Source organism: Arvicanthis niloticus, chromosome 11, assembly GCF_011762505.2.
Source record: "Arvicanthis niloticus isolate mArvNil1 chromosome 11, mArvNil1.pat.X, whole genome shotgun sequence".
Classification (NCBI taxonomy): Eukaryota; Metazoa; Chordata; class Mammalia; order Rodentia; family Muridae; genus Arvicanthis; species Arvicanthis niloticus.
Window position 1 is genome coordinate 76,372,538 of NC_047668.1, and position 25,782 is coordinate 76,398,319.

The following is a 25,782-nucleotide window of genomic DNA, read 5'->3' on the forward strand; positions in this document are numbered from 1 at the left end:
GCTTCTGTGTTCAGCCTCCCATAGTAGCTGGATGGCCAGGTGTCTACCAAATGTAGATCACCACTTCTATGTCTTCATGCAAAATAAGTTGTAATTCAGATCTCACAATCATGGCGATATTCACAGGAGATATCTAAAATATGTTGTGAATATAAGCTCAGTGTCTCATGTCTCAAGGAAGGAAAACAGTGAATTCGGGTTCTCAACCTATAATGTAAACACAAACTGCTTCACTTGTAAATGAAATGAAACATACCACTTAAGACACTTTTAATTAACCTGCTGACTGTGATTCCCTTGCAGACCACGGATGATATCCTTGTGGCTTCGGCAGAGTGTCCCAGCGACGATGAGGACATTGACCCCTGTGAGCCGAGCTCAGGTGGGTTAGGTTAGTCGATTTTTTTTCTTACTTCCTTGCCTTTACTGTAAATCTTTGTTGCATGTTATATTCCTTGGAAGAGATGTCCACTTATGTGTTGAGGGTTACCTTAGGACACCTCAATATAAAATGGTACATTATTCAATGGAGTTTTGTTTGGACTTGAGAGGAATATATGCTGATAATCTTGAAGGTAGAGGCAGGAGGATAATGATTTCAAAGCCATCCTAGGCTGCATAGTGAGATAAAGTCCAAATAGACTATAGAAAACTCTGTCACAAAAATTAAAAATCAACCAATCAACAACAAATAAAATATAAATAAGTAAATAAGATCAGCAAACCTTTGCCTTTCATTTATAAACATTTTCTCACTCTAAAATAATGTAAAACAAAAACAAAACCAAAAACCACCCAAAGTAGTTATTTAGCTGGGTGGTGATGCCACTTACCTTTAAGGCCAGTACTTTGGAGGCAGAGGCAGATGGATCTCTTTGAGTTCAAGGCCAGCCCAGCCTACAGAGTGAGTTTTAGAACATCCAGGGCTACACAGAGAAACCCTGCTTTGAAAAATAAAAATAAAAAAAACCAAACAGAATAGATATTTTAGAGAAGGCAACGTGTAAGGAAGTTGCACAGTGAGGACTTACTGTTCACATTCCAGTAGCTCCCTGGGTCACTTTTGCATACAGTTTACCATGGACTTTTCCTGTGGTCATTTGCAGTGAAACTAGAAAGCTAAAAATTTGCACTGAATTGTGAAGAATCACATGACTTTTGAACTAAAAAGCGTTCCCGTGATTCAATCTGCTAAAAAAAATTATCTGAAGTGATATATTTCCAAATTTGGGGTGTTGGAGTATTGTGGCCATAGCAAAACAAAAAGAGCTAATGTCCTTGACAGGTTTAAAGGAGATATTTGAATCTTGCCATGTTTCTCTAAAGTTCATACCACATTTTGCCTGTAAAAAAATTTTAGTTTCTTCACTGAGACATGTTTGCAACTCACTTGATGAAGATGACATATCACTTTTGTTTCCATTGAACAACCCAAGCTAGTGGAACCTAAAGATGAATGAATCACAGCACATTCCCACCAAACACTTACAGTCATAGATCTATGCCCATTAGTGCTATTTTGATTCCCATGTGTGTGTTAACAGAATTACTGTAAGAGATGTGACCTTCGTAGATCTTACCTAGATTCCCAGAAGAACTTGTCTCAGTAAAATAATTAATTTGTATTCTTTTGTTTCATGTGTGTGTGTGTGTGTATGTGTGTGTGTGCATGTATGTGTGTAAGATAGAATACATATGTGTGTGTGTGTTGCAGCATATTTTCCCCACAAGTTGGGAGGAGCTAAGGTGGGAAGAGTAAGGAGAGAAAGAGGAGGAATAAGAGGAAGAGAAGGAAGAGGAGGAGTTAGGGGAGAGAGGTCGGGAGAGAGGGGAACATGAAAGCAGATATGCACAAGCCTCTAGCAGTCAAAAGTAATTGATATATCTAGGTTGGATATTGGGTGACACCTCTAATTGTGTGGGCATCTTGTTATTTAGCATTACCAAACATATAAAGCCTTTGGATAATTTAAGCATTAGAATCTCATTTCTACCAGGTTCTGCATGGATGGCGGGATAGTCTGGGCTCAGCCCAACCTTGTGGAAACAGCGTGGAAGTTTGGCAGAGCCATCTCCCATGCTGGCATCTCATGGGTGGCAGGGTCAGTATCTCTGGCCACCCGAGCTGGCAGCCTGAGCTGAATTTCCTCTGGCTGAATCCCTCTTCTGTTGAGTATCAGAGATCATCATCTTTAGACCAAACTTTTACCTTAAATGCCAAGTAAATCCAGTGTGAGGACTTTAATCACACTTGAAGTTGACACTTTTTCTTCTTGAGCAAAGTGCACCAGCTGCTCCAGCATTGTTTACAGGTCCTATTAAACACCCCTTAGCAACTACTCCATGGTGTCTGTACTCCTCTGGGTACAGTAGACATAAGATAGAATACTGGAAATAATCCTTTAATCTTCCCTTCTCTGTGTTTAATTCAAAAGATGTGCATTTACTGTTTCCAGTTGTAAACATGTTAATATAAGTGCAAGTGCCCAAGGATATAGGAGATATCAGATCCCCTTGCAACTGAGATACAGACCGTTGGCTGCTGTCCTAGGTGGAGTCTATGAACTGAACATTAGTTCTCTGCAAGGGCAGCACATCTTCTTAACCACAGTTAAGACCCTCCAGCACTTAATCCTTCTTTTAATTTATCTGAATTTTGCTACTTTATTAAAAGTCTAAAGTAATAGGAAGCACATAGTATGTTGTCAACATCTGTGTTCCAGATGGTCTTGCTGTCCTCTCTTTACTGAATTTATGATTAACTAAAGAACCTTTAGTACCTGCCTACTAGTAGTTTGCCAATATATATCTGTATCCTCACCCATAAGAAGGCAACATCATGGAGCAGAAACATGTAAGGGTGCATACCTCCATAAAGTACATTTCCTATATGTTTATATACTTTTTGTTTGTTTGTTTTTTGAGACAGGGTTTCTCTGTGTAGTTCTGGCTGTCCTGGAACTCACTCTGTAGACCAGGCTGGCCTTGAACACAGAAATCTTCCTGCCTCTGCCTCCCAAGTGCTGGGATTAAAGGTGTGCGCCACTAGCATCCGGCGTTTATATAATTTTCTAAAATGCTGTCTTCTGCCCAAAATAGAAGACTCATTAACTACTGGTTCTGTCCAATAATGACCATTTTAGAGTTTGTGTGTGTGTGTGTATTTGCTTGGCCATGGAGACAAGAGGAAGATAGTAGGTATCCCTCTTTAAGCTCTGTCATTCTCTGCCTTATTCCTATGAGACAAGGTTTCTCACTGAACCTAGAGCTTGTAATACATTTTGTCTCTGCTGGCTAGGTGAGCAGTTCTCAGGGTCTGCCTGTCTCTGTCCCCCCAACATTGGCGTTACAGGTATTCAAGGTCATTTTATATTATTTTTTTGAAACAGAAAAAAAACATGCAAATACACACACACACACACACACACACACACACACACACACACACATATATATACCCTGACTTGTGTAGACCAGTCTTGCCTAAAACTCACAAAAATTTGTCTGTCTCTATGTTTGTAGTTTGGGGTCTAAAGGTATAAATCACCAGACACAGTGGTCAGGGCTTCTTTTTTGACTGTGGGTCCTTGAAATTTGACATGGGTTCCTCATGCTTGTACAGCATGCTTTGTGACCCAATGAGCCATCTCTCCTGCCTCTACTTATACTTTCTTGCATTCTGAATTATTTAACTTCCTTTCTTGTGTATTCCCTTGGACCTTAGATTTCTGCTCCTCAGGTCTTATTAGAGTAGGTAGATACTTTAATGTATGGACTGCCGCATTTGTGGAATCACTGCCTAGCATCTGTTCTGGTGACCTTATCTGACCTACAGACTGTTATGTTTCATCAAGGGATTATCTTTTGATACTGCATTTTATAAATAGAAAAATTTTCAACATTTACTTTCTCATTCAACTCTCTGATTTTCTTCCTTGTTCTTCTTTAATATTACATGTGATATTGTGCCTGTAGCAATATTGTATAATAGCATAAATTAAAATTTTCAGTTTATATTATTTGTCTTCTTTCCAGCTATTATTTAAGAAAAGTCATCTGTTTATTGACCCTGTGTTAATCTGAATATTGTTCCTCTGAGAGCCTGCCTTTATAGGCTTTTAAAATAAATGTACCATTTCCTTATATCTCTTTTCTGTTGTTGTCCTTATATTAATAATGATTGTGGTAATTGTAATGGCTAATATCATGAGATTTGGGTTACGATTAGACATGCTTAGGTAAAAATCCTTTCACATATAAACAAGCCAAACTTTGGGTAAGCAGGTCTTTAAAACACTAACATATTAAAGCAGATATCAGAGATAAGCTCCTGTCTGACATCCATCAATAATCCCCTGGGCTAGTGAAAGGAGCTGTCTCAAGAGCTCCACAATTAGCTACTACATTAGCTGCCTGGGAATTTCACTGTCCCTGAATATATGTGAACATTTCTTATCAAATAGACCACCAACATACATACACTTTAAAAATAAAGTTCCCACTGGAATTGCATCATCTTTAATATTCAGATAGCTTTCTTCCTAAAGATGCTGAAAAACAAACATAAAAAGCAATGTAACTTCTTGAACATCAGCAAAATAGAGCTTTTGTTAAGTGTTGGGTAGGTGTGAAGTGCTATGTGACTCCACTTGGTATTCTTAATGAAGAGGGCGTTTAGTTATCAATTTCATCATTGTTCAAGTATTACCTAGTTTTAATGTGCATCTACTTGTGTGTCAGTGTTTCCTCAGAGCAAAAACACATGTAACTCTGTTGTTTTAGACCTTGATTTTTTTAAAAAAAGATTATTTGCCTTTCTACCTTAAAATCCACCATATATTTTGTACTTTTTTTCTTTTTCTTTTGATTTTCAAATCCTTCATCTAAGGCATTAAGATATGACCTGCTCCCCCCAACCCCTTTTGGCATCTTGAGCACTAAAAGTGAATGTATTTAAGATAATTATTGTGATGCCTGAAATAATGTCAAGCACAAATGGCAGCTTTTTCTTTCTTCCAATTCCTTTCTATAAAAGTAATATCCATGCTATTTTTTCTCCTTTGCATAATGCTGTTACTTTTCCTGGCTGAAACGGATGGGCAACTGATGAAGCTGCTCAGGCCTCCTGATGGGAGCAGAGCATGTTGAAACTAGATCAGGGACAACCTCCTGAGTGGGAACACATGGAACTCAATTACATTTAATTCCAGCCACACTGTCCTGCGTGGCTAGAATTGGAAGATAGCGCCACGCTGGTACAGTCATGGTTGAGAATACAAAAGAAGAAAAGGCAGGTGATGTAGGACAGCTGACAGAATTCTCTCTTTGGGCTGAAACCTCATGCTTCCACTGGTCACAGGCCATTGATATCCTTTTTATTTTAGGTTTGCTTAGTAAAGAAACTCAAATTCTTAGATCATATCCATTCACGCTAGGATTGTGTCCTCTGTTGAACAGAATAATTTCTACATAGTCATGGGTGAAATCTGGAAGTGTGATCTCAGTAATCATATTTAAGACCTTCAGTGAAAATAAGGATCTATTTTTGGTGTGGAAGCTTCCTGGTCAATTTAATCCAATGAAAACACATTTAACTTCCTTCTTCCTCCAAGGTATTTAGAAAATCCTCAATAGTGAGGATAGTGTGACAAATCTCCTTGTTTTAAAGGATGGATAGCTGATTAAGCACTAGGAGACTTTTCAACCAAGTAAACCATTGTTTCACTGGACACAAAGAAAAGCCCCTTGCGTGAAATTAGTCAGGATGTCTGTCTGTCTGTCTGTCTGTCTGTCTGTCTGTCTGTCTCTCTCTCTCTCTCTCTCTCTCTCTCTCTCTCTCTCTCTCTCTCTCTCTGTGTGTGTGTGTGTGTGTGTGTGTGTGTGTGTGTGCATCTGTAGGTCTGCAGGTCTGTATACATGCATGCATACGCATTTCAAGAGATCTTTTATAGTTTGTCTGAGGCAGTGGAGATGAGCTGTCAGCTTAGCAACTGTAAACAGACTTTGAACATCAGTTACATTTCATAGACCAGGACTCAGATGTTTGAGTAATTACAGTGTCATCTGGGTGTAGTGAAGGCCAAGCCTATGCTCATCTTTACTTTTAGTCCTTACATATAATTCTGTTTCACAGTTAACGAAATTCATAGTTGAGAAGATTTAGAGAGACTGTTAATTAGGTAAACCTCTCTGACTACTCTAGTTGAGAGAAAGTGAGCTTTTGGTTTCTTGAAATGCACATTGTGCTTATAAAATTTAGGAATGGTCTCCAGACAGCCCTTCTCCAGTTTCTGTTCCACACTTTATCTCCATATTTGCTCCCTTGAATATTTTGTTACTCCTAAGTAGGACCGAAGCACCCACACTTGTTCTTCCTTCTTCTTGAGCTTCATGTGGTCTGTGAGTTGAATCTTGGCTATTTCCAAATATCAGTGAGTGAATACCATGTGTGTTCTTTTGTGATTGGGTTACCTCACTCAGGATGATATTTTCTGGTCCTATTCTAGTTTACCTAAGAATTTCTCAAATTCATTGTTTTTAATAGCTGAGTAATACTCCATTGTGTAAATGTACCACATTATTTGTATCCATTCCTCTGTTGAAGGACATCTGGGTTCTTTCCAGCTTCTGGCTATTGTAAATAAGGCTGCTATGAATATTGTGGAGCACATGTCCTTGTTATATGTTGGAGTATCTTCTGAGTATATGCCCAGGAGTGGTATAGCTGGGTCCTTAGATAATGCTATGTCCAATTTTCTGAGGAACCGCCAGGCTGATTTCCAGAGTGGTTGTACCAGCTTGCAATCCCACCAACAATGGAGGGGTGTTCCTCTTTTTACACATCCTCTTCAGCACCTACTATCACCTGAGTTTTTGATCTTAGCCATTCTGACTGATGTGAGGTAGTATATCAGGGTTGTTATGATTTGTATTTCCCTGATGACTAAGGATGTTGAGCATTTCTTAAAGTGATTCTTGGCCATTCGAGTTTCCTCAGTTGAGAATTCTTAGTTTAGTTCTATATCCCATTTTAAAGTAGGGTTATTTGATTGTATGGAGTATAATTTCTTGAGTTCTTTGTATATATTGGATATTAGGCCTCTATCGGATGTAGGATTGGTAATGATCTTTTCCCAATCTGTTGGTTGCCGTTTTGTCCTATTGAGAGTGTCCTTTGCCTTACAGAAGCTTTGCAATTTTATGAGGTCCCATTTGTCAATTCTTATCTTAGCGTATAAGCCATTGGTGTTCTGCTCAGGAACTTTTCTCCTGTGCCTAGGTATTCGAGAGTCTTCCCCTCCCTCTCTTCTATTAGTTTCAGTGTATCTGGTTTTATGTGAAGGTCCTTTATCCACTTGGACTTGAGCTTTGTACAAGGGGATAAGAATGGATTGATTTGCATTCTTCTACATGCTGACCTCCAGTTGAACCAGCACCATTTGTTGCAAATGCTGTCCTTTATCCATTGGATGGTTTTAGCTCTTTTGTCAAAGATCAAGTGACCATAGGTGTGTGGCTTCATTTTTGGGTCTTCATTTCTATTCCATTGATCATCCTGCCTGTCACTATATCAATACCTTGCAGTTTTTATCACTATTATTCTGTAGTAGAGTTTGAGGCCAGGGATGATGATTCCTCAAGAAGTTCTTTTATTGTTGAGAATAGTTTTCACTATCCTGGGTTTTTTGTTATTCCAAATGAATTTGAGAATTCCTCTTTCTAACTCTGTGAATAATTGAGTTGGGATTTTAATGGGGATTGCATTGAATCTGTAGATTGCTTTTGGCACCTGGGTATCCATCCCATGTGCAGTCACCAAAGGTAGACGCTGATGTGGATTTCAGGAAGTGCATGCTGACAGGAGCCTGATATAGCTGTCTCCTTAGTGGTCTGCCACAGTCTGATGTATTCAGAAGCAGATGCTCACAGCTAACAACTGAACTGATCAAGGGGTTCCCAATAGAAGAGTTACAGAGAAGACTGAAAGAGCTGAAAGGGTTTTCAGCCCCTTGAGGAGATCAACAATACCAACCAAGCAGAGCTCCCAGGGTCTAAACCACCAGCTTGGGAGCATATAGGGAGGACCCATGACTCCAGCTGTATATGTAGAGGAGGATGGCCTTGTCAGCATAGGTGGAAAAAGAGATCCTTGGTCCCAGGAAGGCTGGACGCCTTCATTGGGGGGCATTTAAGGGTGGGGAGGTGGGAGTGGAGGGGTATGTGGGGGCACATGGTCATAGAAGCAGGAGGAGGGAGGTGTTATAGGGTGTTTCTAGATGTGGAGAGGGACTGGGGTAAGGGGATAACTTCTGAAATGTAAATAAAATATCTAATAAAAATAAAATAAAATAAAATTTAGGAACGTAAGAAATACAGAATAGCTTTTAAAATATTCATTTGAATAATTCTCTAGAATAAATTTAAATTTGATGGCAAAAGGTCTTTTACAAGCATTACTATTCATTAGGGAAAATTTGCTACAATTACTATGCAATTTTGAGTGGTTTTCCAGTATGCTATTTTGAGAAAAGATCAAAGAATTTCTATTGAACTGATCTCATTAACCATTAGGAATAAAAATATGTATATTGAACAAGCTGCATCTTTTCATTAAATAAGTAATCTCAATCATTTAAAGGAATATATCATTTATTAGACCATATTTTTGAGCCTGATTAGAAGATAATTTTGTTCTTCATTTAAATGTGAGTTATTTATTATGTAATTATTCAAAAGTGAGTTTAATTAGCCAATAATAGCCAACACATTATTGTTAAAATGGAGAATTTTGAACTATAGCCAGAAACATAGAATAAAAATGTTCCATTTTCACAAACATTAGAGCGTCTCCTGTGTCACAAGGCACAGTCAGTGTAGACGCCAAACATCACGCAGGATGGGTAGCTCAGTTTGTCCTGAGAATGTATTACTAGCATTCAATACTCTGGGCTGAGGCTATTTTTTGTTTGGCTGACTTTTTCATTTTTACCATATGTAAATTTAAATCCCCAGGATCTAGGATAAAAGTAAATAAAATATGGTTATAATAGAAAAAAGGTCATAAACTGTTCTTAATCTCCTTCCTTCTCTCTTTCTTTCCTGTTTTCCCTGGCTGTCTGCCAACATCTCTCTCATTTCCCTGGGCTAGGCTCAGTCTGCAGCCCCCTTTCTTATCCTTGGCAACTGTGCTACTTCTAAGCTGAACCATGCCCCTTATCATTCACACTTTTCTAAACTGGTATGTTGGAATGAAATTTATATTAAAGGAACTTAAACTTCAAGGAAATCTTATTTCACGCTATTGTAATGGGGAAGTGTTAGAATTCTGCCTGAGCTCAGAATTTATGGGGGTACAAAGCAAGAAGGCAGAGTTTTTAACAGAAAGGAGGCAAATATTGGGAGTGGGGTGATTGTTTGGGGTCAATGATTTCAGCCAAAAGAAATTTCTCTTCCTCAAACCTTAGCTAGGTTAAAGCGTGGGGCTTCTTTCCTCCCCTACTCCCTGAGCCTCCCCAGAGGAAATTGGAAAAGGTATTACCACCTTTGGTGTTTACATTATGAAGTGATGGTTCCCAGGTCCTTCATTTAAGTAGACTGGGGTCTTAAAACTGGAGAGAGGCTTTAAAAATATTTACATGTCAAACAACCAGAGAAAGCATTTAAAATTACAAGTGGTCTATAGAAAGAAATGTTAGAAATCAGAGCACAGGAGAAAACCTGTCTGGTGTTGAGTCAACCCAAAGTAAATTGGCCAAGTTTTCCTTCACCAAAATTAAGTCAGTACCTAGAGTAGAACTGAAAAATTAGAGGCCACTCTTAGTTTCTAGTCTCATTAATAGAAGATTCATCCAGAGAAGAAAGCTTAGGGATAATTTTATTAATTTTTAAAAGAGGCAGGAGAATCAGACAGTCCATGACAATCTCAACTGCAGAGGAAACTCAAGCTGACAGGGGTTACAGGAGACATTGTCAAAAAAAAATATATAAAAAGTGGCAACCAACATATGAATAGCTGCTTGTATAGTTACCATATACACTAATATTAACTTTGGTTACACTTGAAAATACTATATATGCATATATATGCTGATACAGTGACTTACTACACTAAAAAATAATAATTCATGTTCACTAAGGGCCACAGAATAAGTTTTTAAGCACCCTATATATGTCTAGCATAAAAACATCAGTAATTTGTTTTAATCACTTTATAAAAAAATAATAAAATTGCCATACAGTCTTCCTGAAGTATTCCATGTATCTTATTGTGGTTTGGAAGGAGAAAATGCCATGCATCTTTATGCTACAAAGTCACCAACCATGAAAGGAGAAATATAATATATACAGAAAATACAGTCTGAGTCTGTCTCTCCTAAAAATCTAAATCCCTAGAAGAAAGAAGCTGTGTAATTTGTCAAATTCCTATTTTGATAACAATGTTTGTTTCCTGTGGAGTATCATGATACCTTTTTAATTTCATTTCCTCAGATGTTACGAGGGGTAAGCCAGCATATTCTGAATTTTGCTCCACAGGGTATGATGCCTCCATGAAGAGCCAATATGCCTTCTTGTCATCAGCTCATATGCTCTTAAGAGCAGCAAATGTTACCTTTGGCACCAGCTTGCAAGTCTCATCTCTACACACTGACACGTTAAAGAGGTCACTGTCATCATTATTAGATCAGTCACACACTGTTATACAAGCCTGGTAGTGGTAACAAAACAAGAATTGCTATGGTAAATTGTCCAGGTTTAAAAAGAGAGAGATATGTTTAAAATACTGCTACAATAATCAAACACATTAACAAACAATAATAAACATTTTTTAAACAAGAAAGACGACTATGAATTGGCTATATCTGAAAATGCTAGAAGCTTTTGTTTCATTAAGTAAACCTGGGAAACCTGGTTAACTGAGTTCAAATCTAAGTTCATCCCCCTGATGTGCAATCAAAAGCTGATCATTGTTCCTGTGCAGCTGACTTTTAGTACCTGCAAAATGCCATGGATAATATTCAATGTGATTCATTATTGCACTGATAATAAAAAGACAGAGACTCTGAAGGGCTCATTGTAGTCTGCTCCATGTAAATATTGATTAACAAAAATTACGGTCATTAGTATTAGCAAATGGGGACTACATAAGCAAATAACAAATAAGTAAAAAAAAAAAATAGCAAATAAGGAGTAAATCAAAGAAACAATAGAAATAAAGCTACATTCCCAACCTGAAGGAAACATTAGCAGTGGGCATTTTAGCATCTAGCAAGGTGTTTTCATAAAGTTCTGAACGGTTTACCACTAAACAGCTCTTGATTAAGAACCACTACAACTCAGTAAGAGAAGTGTCTGCACCTCAGCTTGATACTGTTCTGCCACAATGGGGAAAATGTATACATTGCCAGCTATTCTTATGTTGGGAAGAAAAGGAACCTAGGGTTTTGCCCTAAAGAGATTTTGAGACAAACAATAATTATTCTTTCCTGCTTTTTCTTCCTAATACATTCAGAGATACAGCAAGCTTTACTGGTCATCTCCACCTACCCAAGATCCAACCCCTGCCACTATAATGGATTCCTTATCTGACATATTTTCCCAGCCTAGTCCTTATAGGCCTCCCTATAATACACTGGAGATGGCATTTAATTTTTTACCTAGCTATTATACTTTAACCAAAAAGGAATATGACAATTTTCCAATAAAAGAAAATTGAGCCAACACAGTAGCTCTGTGACTACAATATATAGAGATGCCACCCATCCCCCAAGGTGAATACACCTAGTTCCAAATCAGGAGAGCAACACTCTCCTCTAGTACTCAGAAAGCCAGGGGCTTAACAGAATGTTCTATAGACACACTAGGCTGGAAGTGGGACACCTCAGACTCTGCATGCACTCACATGACAGACTGTTCCCTGGATTTCACCCAGGTCAGGAGATAAAAGAGAGGGAAAGGTTTTAAAAAGAAACCCTAGATACTAGATACAAAAGAGTTCTTACTTCCCAGAGAGTAGGTCCCACCAAATAGTAAGCCAAAGCATAGTCATAGATAATTGTTTTCTTAATATCTAAAAATATAGATTATCACAATAAATATATGAAAGACAGAGTAGTTTGCTCTAATTATAATGGTCAAAGAATACTGATCCATTAAAAATAGACTGTTTCTCAGTTAAATAAACTCATGCCCCACACAGAGTGCTACAGTTACTAGTTTGAAGCAACACAGCCACAATATAGATGGCCATTTTGGCACCTAACTTCACAGAGCCTCAAATCACAGAAGGGAAGTACTCAGACCAAACTGCCCCCTCACAGAGAATGTCTCCAAGCATCACTACTATAACTAAGTGAACCATACAGTACTGTCTACTACAGACTGTCTAGTTGTTTCGACAGCTGCTAAAGTAGCACCTTTTGTAAGAAAGACACAGAGAAAATAATTAGACCATTGTGCTTTTATAAAGACCTTTGATCACTTCACAGCAGTTGACCATGTGCTATCTTCCCTACTCTGAATCTCATAGTGACCCTTAGTGCGATACAATTCAAGTGTCACCATCATGTTCTGAGGAAGAAATGTAGAACTGGCCAAGAGTAATGTGTTGCCCACTACTATTTTACCAAGTTAAGCACATGTTTCAGACTGGAAAATAATGCTTAATACTTAATTATCTTACTTCATCTGCATTATATATGAACCATTCAGAGGTCATGCAAAACTCCAGCAGCAAAGGACTGGTAGACCCTGGGAGGAGAAGGGGATGTGACTAGGAGAGGCAGTAGCACACAATTACTTAGGGCAGGTGCCTGCTGCTATGTGTAACAACTGCTCAAGTACAAAATGACAACAGATTACTCTGCAATCATGTGTGTAGATGCATTAAACAGAAGCAAGTGTAATAGTCAGAAACCTCAGGCTTAGGAAGCCTAAATTACCTAAGCTCTTTGAAACTATTTCCTTTCCTTTAATGCCCATAGCTGCAGAACTGTGGCATGTGGGAAATAAATCCGATAATATGTGTAGAGAGCACAGCAGAGAGCCTCATTAGCAATAACTAGGAAAGGCAAAAGTTGTTTGCTTAGTAAAATCAAAAAATAAATTTGGGTTTTACAGTGAATCAAGCATGATTGGAGCTGCATCCAACATCCACTAATGATTATGTAGTATTAGAAATATCTACCATGGATGCTTTTGGGGTAGAAGATAAGAGGCTTTTGCTATTACTGCTTATTTATGTAAAAATACATCTGAGGTTTAGGCCATGGAGTTTTTTCAAAATCCTGCCTTTACTTTTAAAAATCATGTAAAACAAAATGTCAACTGTCACCTTCTGTCAGGGAGCTAGGAAAAGTGTCAGAATATCCACACATCTGAGCACATGTGCTCACATCCACAGTGAACTGTGCTCTGTCGGTTATCATGGAGCCCTGTGTCTACCTATTACCAGGTTCTGTGTACATTCCTGCCTTGTGATTTGGTGGAATTCTTTGGTGTTTGAATGAGATACATGATGATTTCTAGGTCCAGGGATTTCTGGGTATTGTAGGAAGACAATTCATTTTGCTATGAAAAAGTAAAGAAGATACCAGAAATAACTAGCATTATCTGGATCTTAATAGCTAGGTCCTGCCCCTTTGTACTTTTGCAATGTACTCCATCATGATGAAAATCATATTTAAACACACCAGGCACCTGAACTTGAAAACTGTTGTGCTCCGCTACCATGTGCCGTTTGTTCTACCCGAGAGTTAAGGATGTTTAGTCCAGCACCACCTGCTTAGCACTGTCGAGAAGTGAAAACTCTGAAAACTTTCACAATTGCTCAGCTGCCTTGATAACCATAAGTCACAGTGTGCTATCAACTATTTATTCACAACCCTCTGCATGGCGCATGCTGTCACTGTAAATGAGGAACCCAAATGGATAAATGAACTTGCTAACTTGACTGACTTTGAATAACTGAGTGACCTCAGACACTAAAATTCAGCAGTGTATTTGTATTAGGAAGTATAGACAAAGCAGTGTGATGTTTATGTTAATGGATATTGATCCCAGTTCTTCCAACTATCTACTTTCATGTATGGGAAGTGGAGGTTATGGACATATAGAAGGAAAAGTTTACTTTCCTAAAAAGCTTTCTTATTGAATGTGTGTACATGTGTGTGTGTGTGTGTGTGTGTGTGTGTGTGTGTATAATGGATGTGTGGATGTGTGCACACCACAGCATACATAGAGAGGTCAAAGACAATGTTGTGTACTTAGCTCTTTCTTTCCTGGCACATGGGTTCATGCATGCCAAGCACATTACTTACTGACCCATCTTGAAGTCTGTATGCCATGTTAAAAAGCCTCCAGTGCTTGTAATCTCAGTACTCAGGAAGTTGGGGCAAAAGAACATGACTTCAAGGGCAGTTTGAGCTACTGAGTGAGTTTCAAAACATCCAGAGTCTCCATGTATGCATACATACTTACACACACATGTGCATGCACACATACATGTGCACACCCACAAAAATACACTCACTCAGACTAACACACATACACACATGCACACATACACACAAATATACTCACACTGACTAGCATACATATATACAAGCATACTCACACATAAGTATACACTCACCCAGATTCACACACATACACAAACACACAGACTCACACACAGATTCACACACAGACACATACACACACATTCATAGTAAGACTCTCTCAGAAGAATATGGAAATCTCCAATATTAGTGCCAGTGCTTTGCCTACTTGCTTAACTGCATCCCTTAAAACTTTTAAATGAAAAATCTTTCACAGGTCCTTAACGGTAGTATTTGCCATACGCCACTCCTAAACATTGGCCAACTTACAACAATCTCTTTCCATAATCTGTTAGAACACATACATCCTTTTCAGCAGGTGTGTTCAATCTCCAGTAGATTTGGAAAGTAGAGAAAATGCTAAGAAATAGAGTAGCAGAAAACAATCACCAAAGAACATATAAATTAGTTTGAAATGGGTGACGTCTAATAGAAATGCAACATTTCATTAAAATTTCAGCACACTACAGACTCTGCAGTACAAGGAATGATACATTCTTGAGACTGTTCATTTACTTTGAATTTCATAAATATTCTTGGATTCCGTCCTGTAAGAATTGGAAGTCATTGGCAGTACCACTGACCTCCTCAACCCTGTTACCTGTGTGTGTTCTGGCTATTCATCTAAAGGCTTGTTTGCATTTCATCCATCAGTGTGTGTTCCTTTGTATTTTAGAGGTATTTCCTCCTGTTTTATCATAGGTTCTACAGACATGGTCCTCTCTTTTCTCTTGCACGTTTACCTTGTTAGTAATGACACACATGTTGTGCTTTATACTTATGGCTTACTCCACCATCTATCGTGATATGCTTTAGTTCACTTTCAAACAGCTGTTCACGTTCCCAAATTCAAGGTTCTGCAGCAACTCTGATCAGTTCCTCTTCTACAAAGCAAAATCTTTCCTTCCTCCAGATGATTCCACCTGTGCTGTTACTACTTCAAAATTACATATTCAAGTATGTAACTTTGTGTTTCGATGATGGGGCAGGATTATGAACACAAGAGTGCAGATTCATATAGATTCCAAAAGGGGGCATAGAATCCTGTGGAACTGTATAGCAAGGGGGCAGTTGTGAACTACAAGAGCAGTATATGTTCCTGTGCTCTTAGCGATCTCTAACCCCAATGTTGCTTCTTAGTAGAAAACTTCTCTGACTTTTTGTTTTGTTTTGCTGTTTGCTGGCTTGTTTTTCTTTTGTTTTGTTTTTTTTTTCCTTCCTTTGAGACATGGTATCACTAGGAAAGGTCTGAAACTTGCTATAAAGCTCCAGCTAGGCTCCAAACAACAGAGATCTGTCTTCAGGTTTTCTAGGTTCTGAAATTAAAGGAATGTGCTTCTATTCTTTTTTATAACTCAGAAACCACTTTCACATTCCTGCAGGACACTTGTAGTTATTTTTTTTTACCATAATTCTCCTATCTTTGTTATATAAGACTTAAAACGTTGGTTGTATACCTACTTGCCTTACTATATATCAAAGTTTATTAAGGGATGCATCAAAGATATTTGGTTACTTGCTATCCCAACATGTCCTTGGAACTTAACTATAGATTACTATATATAATTGCACCTAGAGCGGGGGGATGTGCAATTCTTAGAGTACACTTCATGAAAGATAAATACATACGATTTATACAGAAAAAAAGAAAAGGAGCCTATGGGCAATAGATAAGTAGAACTTTCTTTAATATGTGGGGACGTGGGAATAGTAATAATGCAACGGCTATTCCTGACTCAGTAATAAATGCAAAGTTGAGTAGGCAGCTGTGAGTGAAACACCAAGGACCATGAGAAGCTAGATTTTTTTGTACGTTCATATACACCATGATGCTTTCAAGTGTTTTTATATAATTAAATGGATTTAATTGCCATATTAAGATTCTATAAGAGTGCAGATGGTTGAGACTATGGACATATAGTTTATAAATACAGCAACATGAAAATGCCTTGATCCTATGGTCTTCCCTACATACGATGAAAAAAGGTATGTCTTTGTGTATATTTTTCTTACATGTAAGAAAAGCCATAAAGGGTATAGTCTTTCACTGGTCTGTCTTTCTCCTGAGAAGCCAATTGAGGCAGCACTCTTCCTTAGTAGTGACTATCATAAAAGCACACAATAAGCTCTATGTCTACCATCCTCATTCATATAAACCCTGGCTTTCAAGAGAAAAGAATAATTCTCTTGATCTCAGAATAGTGGCCCCTAAGCCTTCCTTTAAACATGGGATTTGACAGTTTGAAAAAGAGCAGAGAAAAATATCAGATATCCCATAGCCAATCAGATTACAGTGTTGTCTTGATCCCATATTCTTTTTGAATCTCTAACTCACTGAGGACACTCAAAAATCATCCTGCATCCCCTTTCCTCCTATTCACATGAAAGAAGTGAGCTGCAGAAGACATAAGACATAGTGGGTGCTGGTGGACAGACAAACAAGAGGGATTTGAAATGCAGAACAGCTATCATTTCTCACAAAACGCCAGCATAGGTTGAAATTCCACATACTGTGTATATTACTGTGCCTTTTGTGCTGCAAATGTGGTGTCTAAGTCTGCTTTCTTTAGATGTATCACATCAAGAGAGCTTATGTTAGCCTATGTTATAACAAAGGACAAAAATGAGAAAAATAATAGCCCCTTTAGTTGTTGTTATACATAGGAGAGAAAAAAATTGTACTAATCTCAATTGGCAAGCACCCCAGGAGCCTACAGTTCCAATTTTCTTTTCACAGTATTAATGAAACTGGGTGTGGGAAAAGTCAAATCTTCCCCATAAATCTGAAACCATTTTCAAGGCCTGTCTCAAAATATAATAACATCCATATCTAAGACACAGTATGGAGATCTGGTCCAGTGAGTTTATTTTAGAGAGCTGATTTCCCTAAATGCGGTAGAGATAGAAATGCAAATGTAATTACTTTAAGTTAGGTCTATGATAAAATCAAGAAGACTACTAAAAGTTTCTTTACAAAATAATCCAATCTATACAATCTATGCCAACAGTCTTTTTTTTTTTTTATTTTAAGGATCATTGCAGGATAAAATAGCCACCTAATAATTCTTGTTACCAAAATGATATATGTAGAATAGTCTGGGGTTTTGTGATCCTATATATGCTCTTCCACTTCCACAGTATATAGCTCGCATTCCATTTTTATCTTTGGTATGCTTTACTCTTTATTATTCTTTAGGACTAGCAATTTCTTACAGTTGTCTTTCCTAAAGCTCAAACGCTGAGTGTTCACTGTCATCAGTCTATAGAGAGGTACATGCTCCATCTTGAATGTAACAGGGTCATGCTTGATGATGAAACTATACATTAATAGTGTATATTGGTGAAATAAAACCAGCCTGAAAACTACAATCTTTTCCTGCAAGAGAATTCTGGAAACAACATAAATATAATAAGATTACAGTGGAGGAACTTCTCATTCAAGTGCACAAAATAGTTTCATAAAAATGGCAATTTGAGTGAGCATGTGATGGCATGTCACTGCCTTAGCAAACTTATTACTGGAAATATAAAGTGTCCCTGTCCACTGTGATAGAAACCCCCAGACTAGGTCTTATGGATTACAACATTACATACCATTTCTCTTTTGAAAAACAAAATAACAAAGGTCAGGTTTTTAATTTTATTTTATTATATTTTATTTTATTGACTTTATTGATTTGACTGCTAAAACTCCAGGGCCTCGCGAATAATGGAATAATGGCTTATACACTGCCACTGAACCTTTCAGACTATCAAGTGTCACTTTGTTTTTTTATTTATTCTTTGAGAATTATATAGATATAGATATATAGATACAGATATCTAGATATCTAGATAGATAGATAGATAGATAGATAGATATAGATGAAGTATTAAACTTCCTTTGAAATACGTGTCCTTACTTATACTTGTAATTTAGTACAGGTTTTTCCCTCATTGAAGAATCTTCCCTTTTCCAGCTTTGTTATTTTTTCAACTTATATGTTATTGTGGGTATTCCTGCAAATGAGTGTAATACACATGGCTACCAGAAGATGGCTATAAGGACTGGAATGATTGACAGTTGTCACATTTGACATGTATGATAGAAAGAATGAATGCACAGGTCTTCCATAAAAGTAGGATGCACTCCTAACCTCTGAGCCCACACCCCTGACACACTATTTTATTTTTTAATAACAATATTTCAGAGCTAAAATATGACTCAGTTGGTTGAGTGCTTGCTTAACATGTAGGGTGGCCTGGGGTCATCTCCAGTGCTTCATGGATCAAGTATGAAGTACATGTATGTTATTACAGCCCGTAAAAGGTGCAAGGCAGTGTTAGCCTTGGCTGCAATTATAGAGTTAGAAGCAAGTTTGGGAAATTGGGATTCAGTCTCTAGAACAAAACAAAGAGAAGGGAGAGAAAAAAGAGAAGAAAGGTTGTAATTGCTGTTTTTCTAGTCTCATAAAGAGTAACCAAGATGCCAAATATTTCCAGGGGTAACCTAACAATTTTGGAAAAATGTATTTACTTTGTCTTTTAAAATAATTAGTCAGAACAGAATGATATTGCAGAGCCATTGTGAATTTGCAATGTCATATTCTAAAGTGTAACTGGTACAGGCATGACAATGAAATCGAAAGGCTGATTCAGAGCTCCGTGCCTTGATTCCCCCCCCCCCCCCCCCATGCTGGGATGTCGCCATATACATAGAATGGTTTGGGATGATTTTGTTTCATTTTTTTATTTCTTTGTTTTTACCGTATAGCTCTTGCTGGCCTGGACATTGCAATGTAGACCAGGCTGGCCATGAACTGACAGAGATCTACCTGCCCCTGCCTTCAAAAGCAGAGATTTAAAGTGTAAACCATCACGCCAGGGTAGAATGTTTTAAAGTAAGCAAACCAATATCCTTTGTTTGGATAAAGCATATAACTTTATCTGTAAATAAAGTTAAGAAGTCAAGTTTTTAATGTCAGTATAAAACACAAAGATAATTCAGGTGAAGAATCCACATTTCACATTTTAGACAATATAGAATATTTTATATTGTGCTTTGCACTTAGCAGTTTGGCAATAAGTTCTGCCATTTGCTTAGCAACTTGCTTAATAATACAAAAATTTGAACAGGTTGAGCTCTAAATCTGCTACTCTCACCAGCTTCCTCTCTTCCATGAGGAAAGGCTCACCAGACATACAAGGGACATCTTCAGAGAAAATTCAGAGAACAGTAGAGAACAGTAGAGAAGAAACACCGAGAAAGACATGAAGGCAGCAAACATAAAGATAAATTAAAAAATTTTAAATTCCACTTAAAAATTTAAATGGCTGTTTGTGTTTATTGTCTTGCTTGTTCCTTGACTATTTGTATCTATCGTATTGCTAGACCCTCAACCTAGAACTGACCTTAATACAGGCATGTAATTAAAATGGTATAAAAGCAAAAAGAAGGAGGAGGTGAGATAGGGGGTTCTAGGGAAGGCAAATGGGGAAAGGGGATGACATCTGAAATGTAAATAAATAAAGTATCCAATAAAAAGAAATAAAGAAAGAGAGAGAGAGAGAAAGAGAGAAAGAAAGAAAAAAGTAAGTAAGAAAGAACAAAAGAAAGAAAGAAAGAGAGAAAGAAAGAAAGAGAGAGAGAAAGAAAGAAAGAAAGAAAGAAAGAAAGAAAGAAAGAAAGAAAGAAAGAAAGAAAATTACACCTTTGCTATTTCAAAGAACAAACAACAGGACTACCTAAGCGGGACAAGAAGAGATGGGGCTCCCCTTTTCTTACACAAAAAAACATGAGCAAAGAAATAAAGAGATATTGCAAAAAAGAAAAATAAGTGGCAAATACAGATATTATTTTGACAAAACAAAACACTGGAATAAATCACTTGGGTTTTCTGTTGCTAGAATGAGCCATCCTCTGAGAAAAGTGATAGAGAAATATGTTAGCCTTCTAAACTTTGGAAGATATATGCTCATGTAAGGTGCCACAATATTAATCAGACTACCAAAGGCATGGATCAAGCATATAGGAGTCTTCAATATGCTGAACCAAAACAGACCACGACAAAACTTTTAGATGTTGTCTTAATGGAGGACAGTAGTCAGAGGGTAGAAGAGACAAGGGAGATGAGGAAAGAAAAAAGGGAGGAGGAAGAAAAGAAGTGAAGAAGGAAAGAGAACAGAATTCAAAGCCACATTTTCTCAAGTCTCTTTTTCATAGCTTTGAATAGGTGTTGAGAAGAAAATATGAAAGGAAAAAGAGCTGACAGTGAGATCCTGGCCCTGCTAAAGGCTTTCTGTTCTGCCAGTGCCACCAACAACCTCACAGTCATTTAGATTAAATTGCCATCCAGAATCCAGTGCCTTTGTGGTACTATCAAAATCGTCATACTCTCTCACCTCATGTAGAAGCATTTTACACTTGCTTCTGCTGATTCTGTGAGATAATGATGTAATTCCACATGATTTTCTACAGAGTAGAGGAAGTGGCTAAGCCATGAGGAAGTTTGCACAATCTAATAATATGTTGGGGTTATGTTTTCATATATCTGTATATTTCATATATTTGTTTGTTTAATTTTATGAGTCAGGGCATATGTGGTGTAAATACTTTGGAGACTTGCCTATTCTCCCCTAAACGATCACCTAGCCTTAAACTGAAATATATATGACCAGTGACATTTAATACATTTCCATTTCTAGTCATACCACATTATATCTACTTCTTGGCTTCTTGTGTGACCACTATAGGTCCCGTGAAATTAACCAATGACTTAGACCTTGCATGCTCTAAGGCTCAGTGTGATGAACCAGCTCTAACAATCTATATGTACCTTCTTATCAGAGTTCATTTTTGACTTTTCTAGATTTAAATCTTATTTGTATGTGATTATTCCACTTCTTCTTCTTCCTCCTCCTCTTGGTTGTTGTTGTTGTTGTTGTTGTTGTTGTTGTTCTTCTTCTTCTTCTTCTTCTTCTTCTTCTTCTTCTTCTTCTTCTTCTTCTTCTTCTTCTTCTTCTTCTTCCTCTCCTCCTCTCCTCTTCCTCCTCCTCCTCCTCTTCTTCTTCTTCCTCTTCCTCCTCCTCCTTTTTCTTTTTTCTTCTTTCTTCTCCTCCTCCTCCTCCTCTTCTTCTTCTTCTTCTTCTTCTTCCTCCTCCTCCTTTTTCTTCTTTCTCCTCCTCCTCCTCCTTTTTCTTCCCCTTGTCATCATCATCATCATCATCATCATCATCATCATTTAGATTTTGGAAACAGGGTTTCTCTGTGTAGACATAGCTGTCCCAGAGATGTGCATGCCTCTGCCTCCTTAGTGTGGGATCAAAGGCCAATGCCAATACTGCCCAGCTTTTACTTCTTTTTTTTTTTATATATATATTTCTGTCACATGCTGTGACAAAGAGAAAAATAATGGATAAAAGTAAAGTTCATTCACATGGCTTTTACAGGAGCTCAAAAAGAGCATTACTGATCATTATAACCATTAGAAATGTTGCATTTTGTGTTTATTATGAAGTATGAAAAATGCAAAATTCATCAGCCCATGCAATATATGGATTAATTATACATTCCTCTGATTAAACTGTTTTTCTTATATTGTCTGTCTTAAGTGGTTAACATATGGCTGCCCTTCTATTCGGTGGATTTTTGGAGTACATTATATAATAGAGAATTACCCTCAGTGTCATTCAAACATTTTCTACACTCAAATTAATATGAAATGTACTCAGATTTTTTTCAGTGAACATTAAAAGACAGCATTAGTGATGATATTTTTAATTTGCAAATGTATTTAAAGTTATTTAGCCAGTTATTGTACATTTATATGGAAGAGATTTCTCATTAACACATAAATTACTTTGACAATATAATAAAAGTTAATGGATATATCATTTAGCCTTAAGAGAGATTTGAGACATAAGAGAAGTAATTATTGTTTAATCAAGCAAACATAGAAACAGCTATATAGTCTAAGCAGCTTTGTAACAATACCTATTTTAATGTCTGTTATTTTTAATGTAAATGAAAGGGATGAGAAGATTTTTTTCATTGTGTTTCAATTTTAGTTTTCTGGAGAGTGTTTTTTATGTTATTTTAGAATTATGATATTTAGAATCTCTTAAAGTGGGTTAGGCAGAGCTATTTTTAGCTCTCATGTGACTTAAACATTTTGGCTGGTGTTGCAGAATGGGAAAGTACATTTACTAGACAGGAGATGCTTATCAAATGCTTATCAGGCAAAATTTCAAGTTTGCTTGTGTCTTTGTGATCTCCTTCTCGAGCGAGCACATACCTGTTTTGAGCTCCGCTTGCACAGTTGTTCTAAAGCTATCTCAGATACAGTTGAGAAAAAAATGAGACTAATGTTCTAGTATGACAACATTTACCACCAGTCCCTACTGTGCACACTCACATGCATGCTTTGTTAGCACATTGAACTGAAGCCTTTAATCCCATTAAAGCCTTGAAGTTGTAATATAATAAGCTAAATGAATAGGATTCTATCTCATTATCCATTCATTTCCTTCTGAAAAAGTAAGGTTATTGTGAAAATGTGTTTCAGCATTCCTTCATCAGGTACAGAATAAAATGATTTAGGTAACATTTAAGTACAATTACCTTTTCAGCTCTTGAGACACCATGATAAAAGAACACTGTGCCAAAGGCACATACAGAAAGTTGTCACTTAGGTAAAGCTAGCTGCTGAGCTAATTGGCACACTTTGGCAAAGATGACTGTATTTAAAGAGAAAGTGCCACCTTTGATTTGCCTGGTACTGACAGAGTTACTGCAGTAGGCTTTTGAGAGGAAATTAATTTCCTGTCATCAAATAGTGTGGATTATAGTCTTTGTTTCTTTCCACCTTGGCCACAGAAACAACTCGGAGGCTTTTTAGACAGCATTACAAGTCCTTTTGTAAAGCAGTGGCACAAACATAGCACAGAATGCTTTCCCCTGCTCTATTCTGTGGATGGAGAGCTGAGCTCCTTGCTTCTTTGAGGCTGAGAACCACAGCTTTATAAGCAATTATATTGATGAGGCATTATTTGATGAAGAAAAGAAAAACTAACAGCAAAAGCCCTATATTTATACAGAAGAAATCTTAGTGATGTTTGAAAATGTAGTTTCTCTCTTTGTAGTTTTTATTACATTGTGTGTGTATGTTTGTGTGTATGCGTGTGTGTGTGTGTGTGTGTGTGTGTGTGTGTGTGTTTATAAGCTCATGTGTGTGATAGTGAGTTTATGGAGGTCAAAGGACAACTTGTGAAAGCGAGTTCCTCCCTTCCATCAAGTGTGATCTGGAGATTAAACACAGGTCATTAGACTTAGCTGCATGTCTATCTTTGAAGAAATCTTTCCCACCTGTAAAGTAGGTTTTCAAAGCAGGGCTTTGTGCATTAGTAAATATTGCTGAGCAATTAACAGGTACCATTGTAGAAACATGCACACTCAAATATATATGTACAGAAATATGTTCAATATATTTTTGGAAAGGAGACTGCTTAAAAGCAGTGTGCACCCTTCTGAAAGTTACGGCATTCTTAACCCACTACAACAGAAAAGTAATCTTTTATTTTCCCCTCTTTAGGATAAGGTAAACAATGGAGAATCAAAGGAAAAGAAACAAGATGTGAAAAACTCTAGAGAAAATGGTTCAGGGTCAAGGACAGACAAGGTTTTTTTTTGCTGGCTTGCATGCTTTGGAGGCAGGAAGCACAAAGCTGCCCCTTGTTCTCATATTCATTGTACTACATCCCAGAAGTTTCCTTTGTGTTCTGTGGGCAACTTCAGTATCCTCCTAGGCCTGGGAGAGGACATCAAACATCCTATAGTCCATTACTTGTACTCAAGGGAGGACTTTCCCTCTACTTAGAGAAGGTTGGGTAAGGGCTTTGTAAGCAACAGAGCAGCCAAGTGTTCTACTATTGTCTCTTTTATTACCAGTAGTTACATTATTAAATTTGTCTCAAACTTGAAAGGTTACATTCCTACATTCTTTTCCAAAAGCTGCTAAATGCTGGCATTTACTGCAGGCATGGACCACCATACACAATTAAAGCATAGCATGAGGATTGCTAGCTCACTGTCAGTGTGTAGACACATGTATCCTTACTAGACAAATGAATTTTCAACAGCAAAGGAAGAGTTCTGTTTTATTTGCAATCATGTTTCTACAGTTATACTTTATAATGCAAGCAATGAGGGCTAGACACATGCTCTGTCCTTTAGAACATATCCAGAGGCAGATGCTCACAGCTACCCATTGATCTGATCGAGGGTTCCCAATGGATAAGTTAGAGGACTGAAAGAGCTGAAAGGGTTGATGGCCCCAAGAGAAGAGCAACAGTGCCAGCCAACCAGAGCTCCCCAGGGTCTAAACCACCAGCCTGGGAGCACAAAAGGAGGCACCCATGACTTCAGCTGTATACTTAGGGGAGGATGGCCTTGTCAGGCATGGGTGGGAGAGGAGATCCTTGGTCCCATGAAGGCTGAACACCGAGTGGGGAGGAATTCGAGGGTGAGGAGGGGGAAGTGGGGGGTAGGTGGGGACACACCCTTGTGGAGGCAGGAGGAGATATGGGATGGGGGTTCCTGGGTGGTGGGGGAAATGGGGTGAGGGGATAAAATCTGAAATGTAAACATAATATCCAATAAAAAATATGAAAAAAAGAACATGTACTATATTGTAAAGGATCTGAGTTTGGTTCCTAGCACTCTGGTCAACTGTTTCACAACTTCTTATTACCCCACCTCCATGGGATCTAATGCTTCTGGTGTCTACCATAACCACACTCAGATACACACACACACACACACACACACACACACACACACACACATAACTAAAAATAAAATTTAAGGAACATTCAACTGGACTATTCAGAAATGTTTGTATTATTTTACTGCTTGGTATCATGTACATCACAAAGTGGAATGAATTCCAAAGATGATACTTGTTTAGCAGACCTGATGAATCCAGAAGCCTCAACTTCCTTCAACATGACTGCCTAATGTGGGGTTTCTGATGTCTCACTGATATGAAAATGGTCCTGTAGAACTCATTGGAGCTGTGGTATTAACTAAATTCATCTGTCAAAAGAATGGAAATACAGATGGCAATATTTGTCTTCCTCTGAACTTGGATTGAGTCCCTACAGTGTAGTGGCCATGAGAGGGAGAACACTTTATTTAGTGAAGTAATACTTT

The 25,782-nt window shown here is 37.7% G+C and overlaps 1 protein-coding gene across 43 annotated transcripts in view; it reads left to right on the forward strand.

Annotated features, from left to right (window-relative positions):
• Nrxn1 (neurexin 1) overlaps window positions 1–25,782 on the forward strand; it is a 1,065,384-nt gene that overhangs the window by 1,036,056 nt on the left and 3,546 nt on the right. For 25 of the 43 annotated variants that reach the window (XM_076942416.1, XM_076942435.1, XM_076942422.1 and 22 more), the window contains one exon: window positions 304–391. In XM_076942416.1, coding sequence (XP_076798531.1) covers window positions 304–391 — 88 coding nt within the window. The remainder of the gene's footprint in view (window positions 1–303; window positions 392–25,782) is intronic. The other 18 variants (XM_076942418.1, XM_076942437.1, XM_076942425.1 and 15 more) reach the window with 1 other exon arrangement.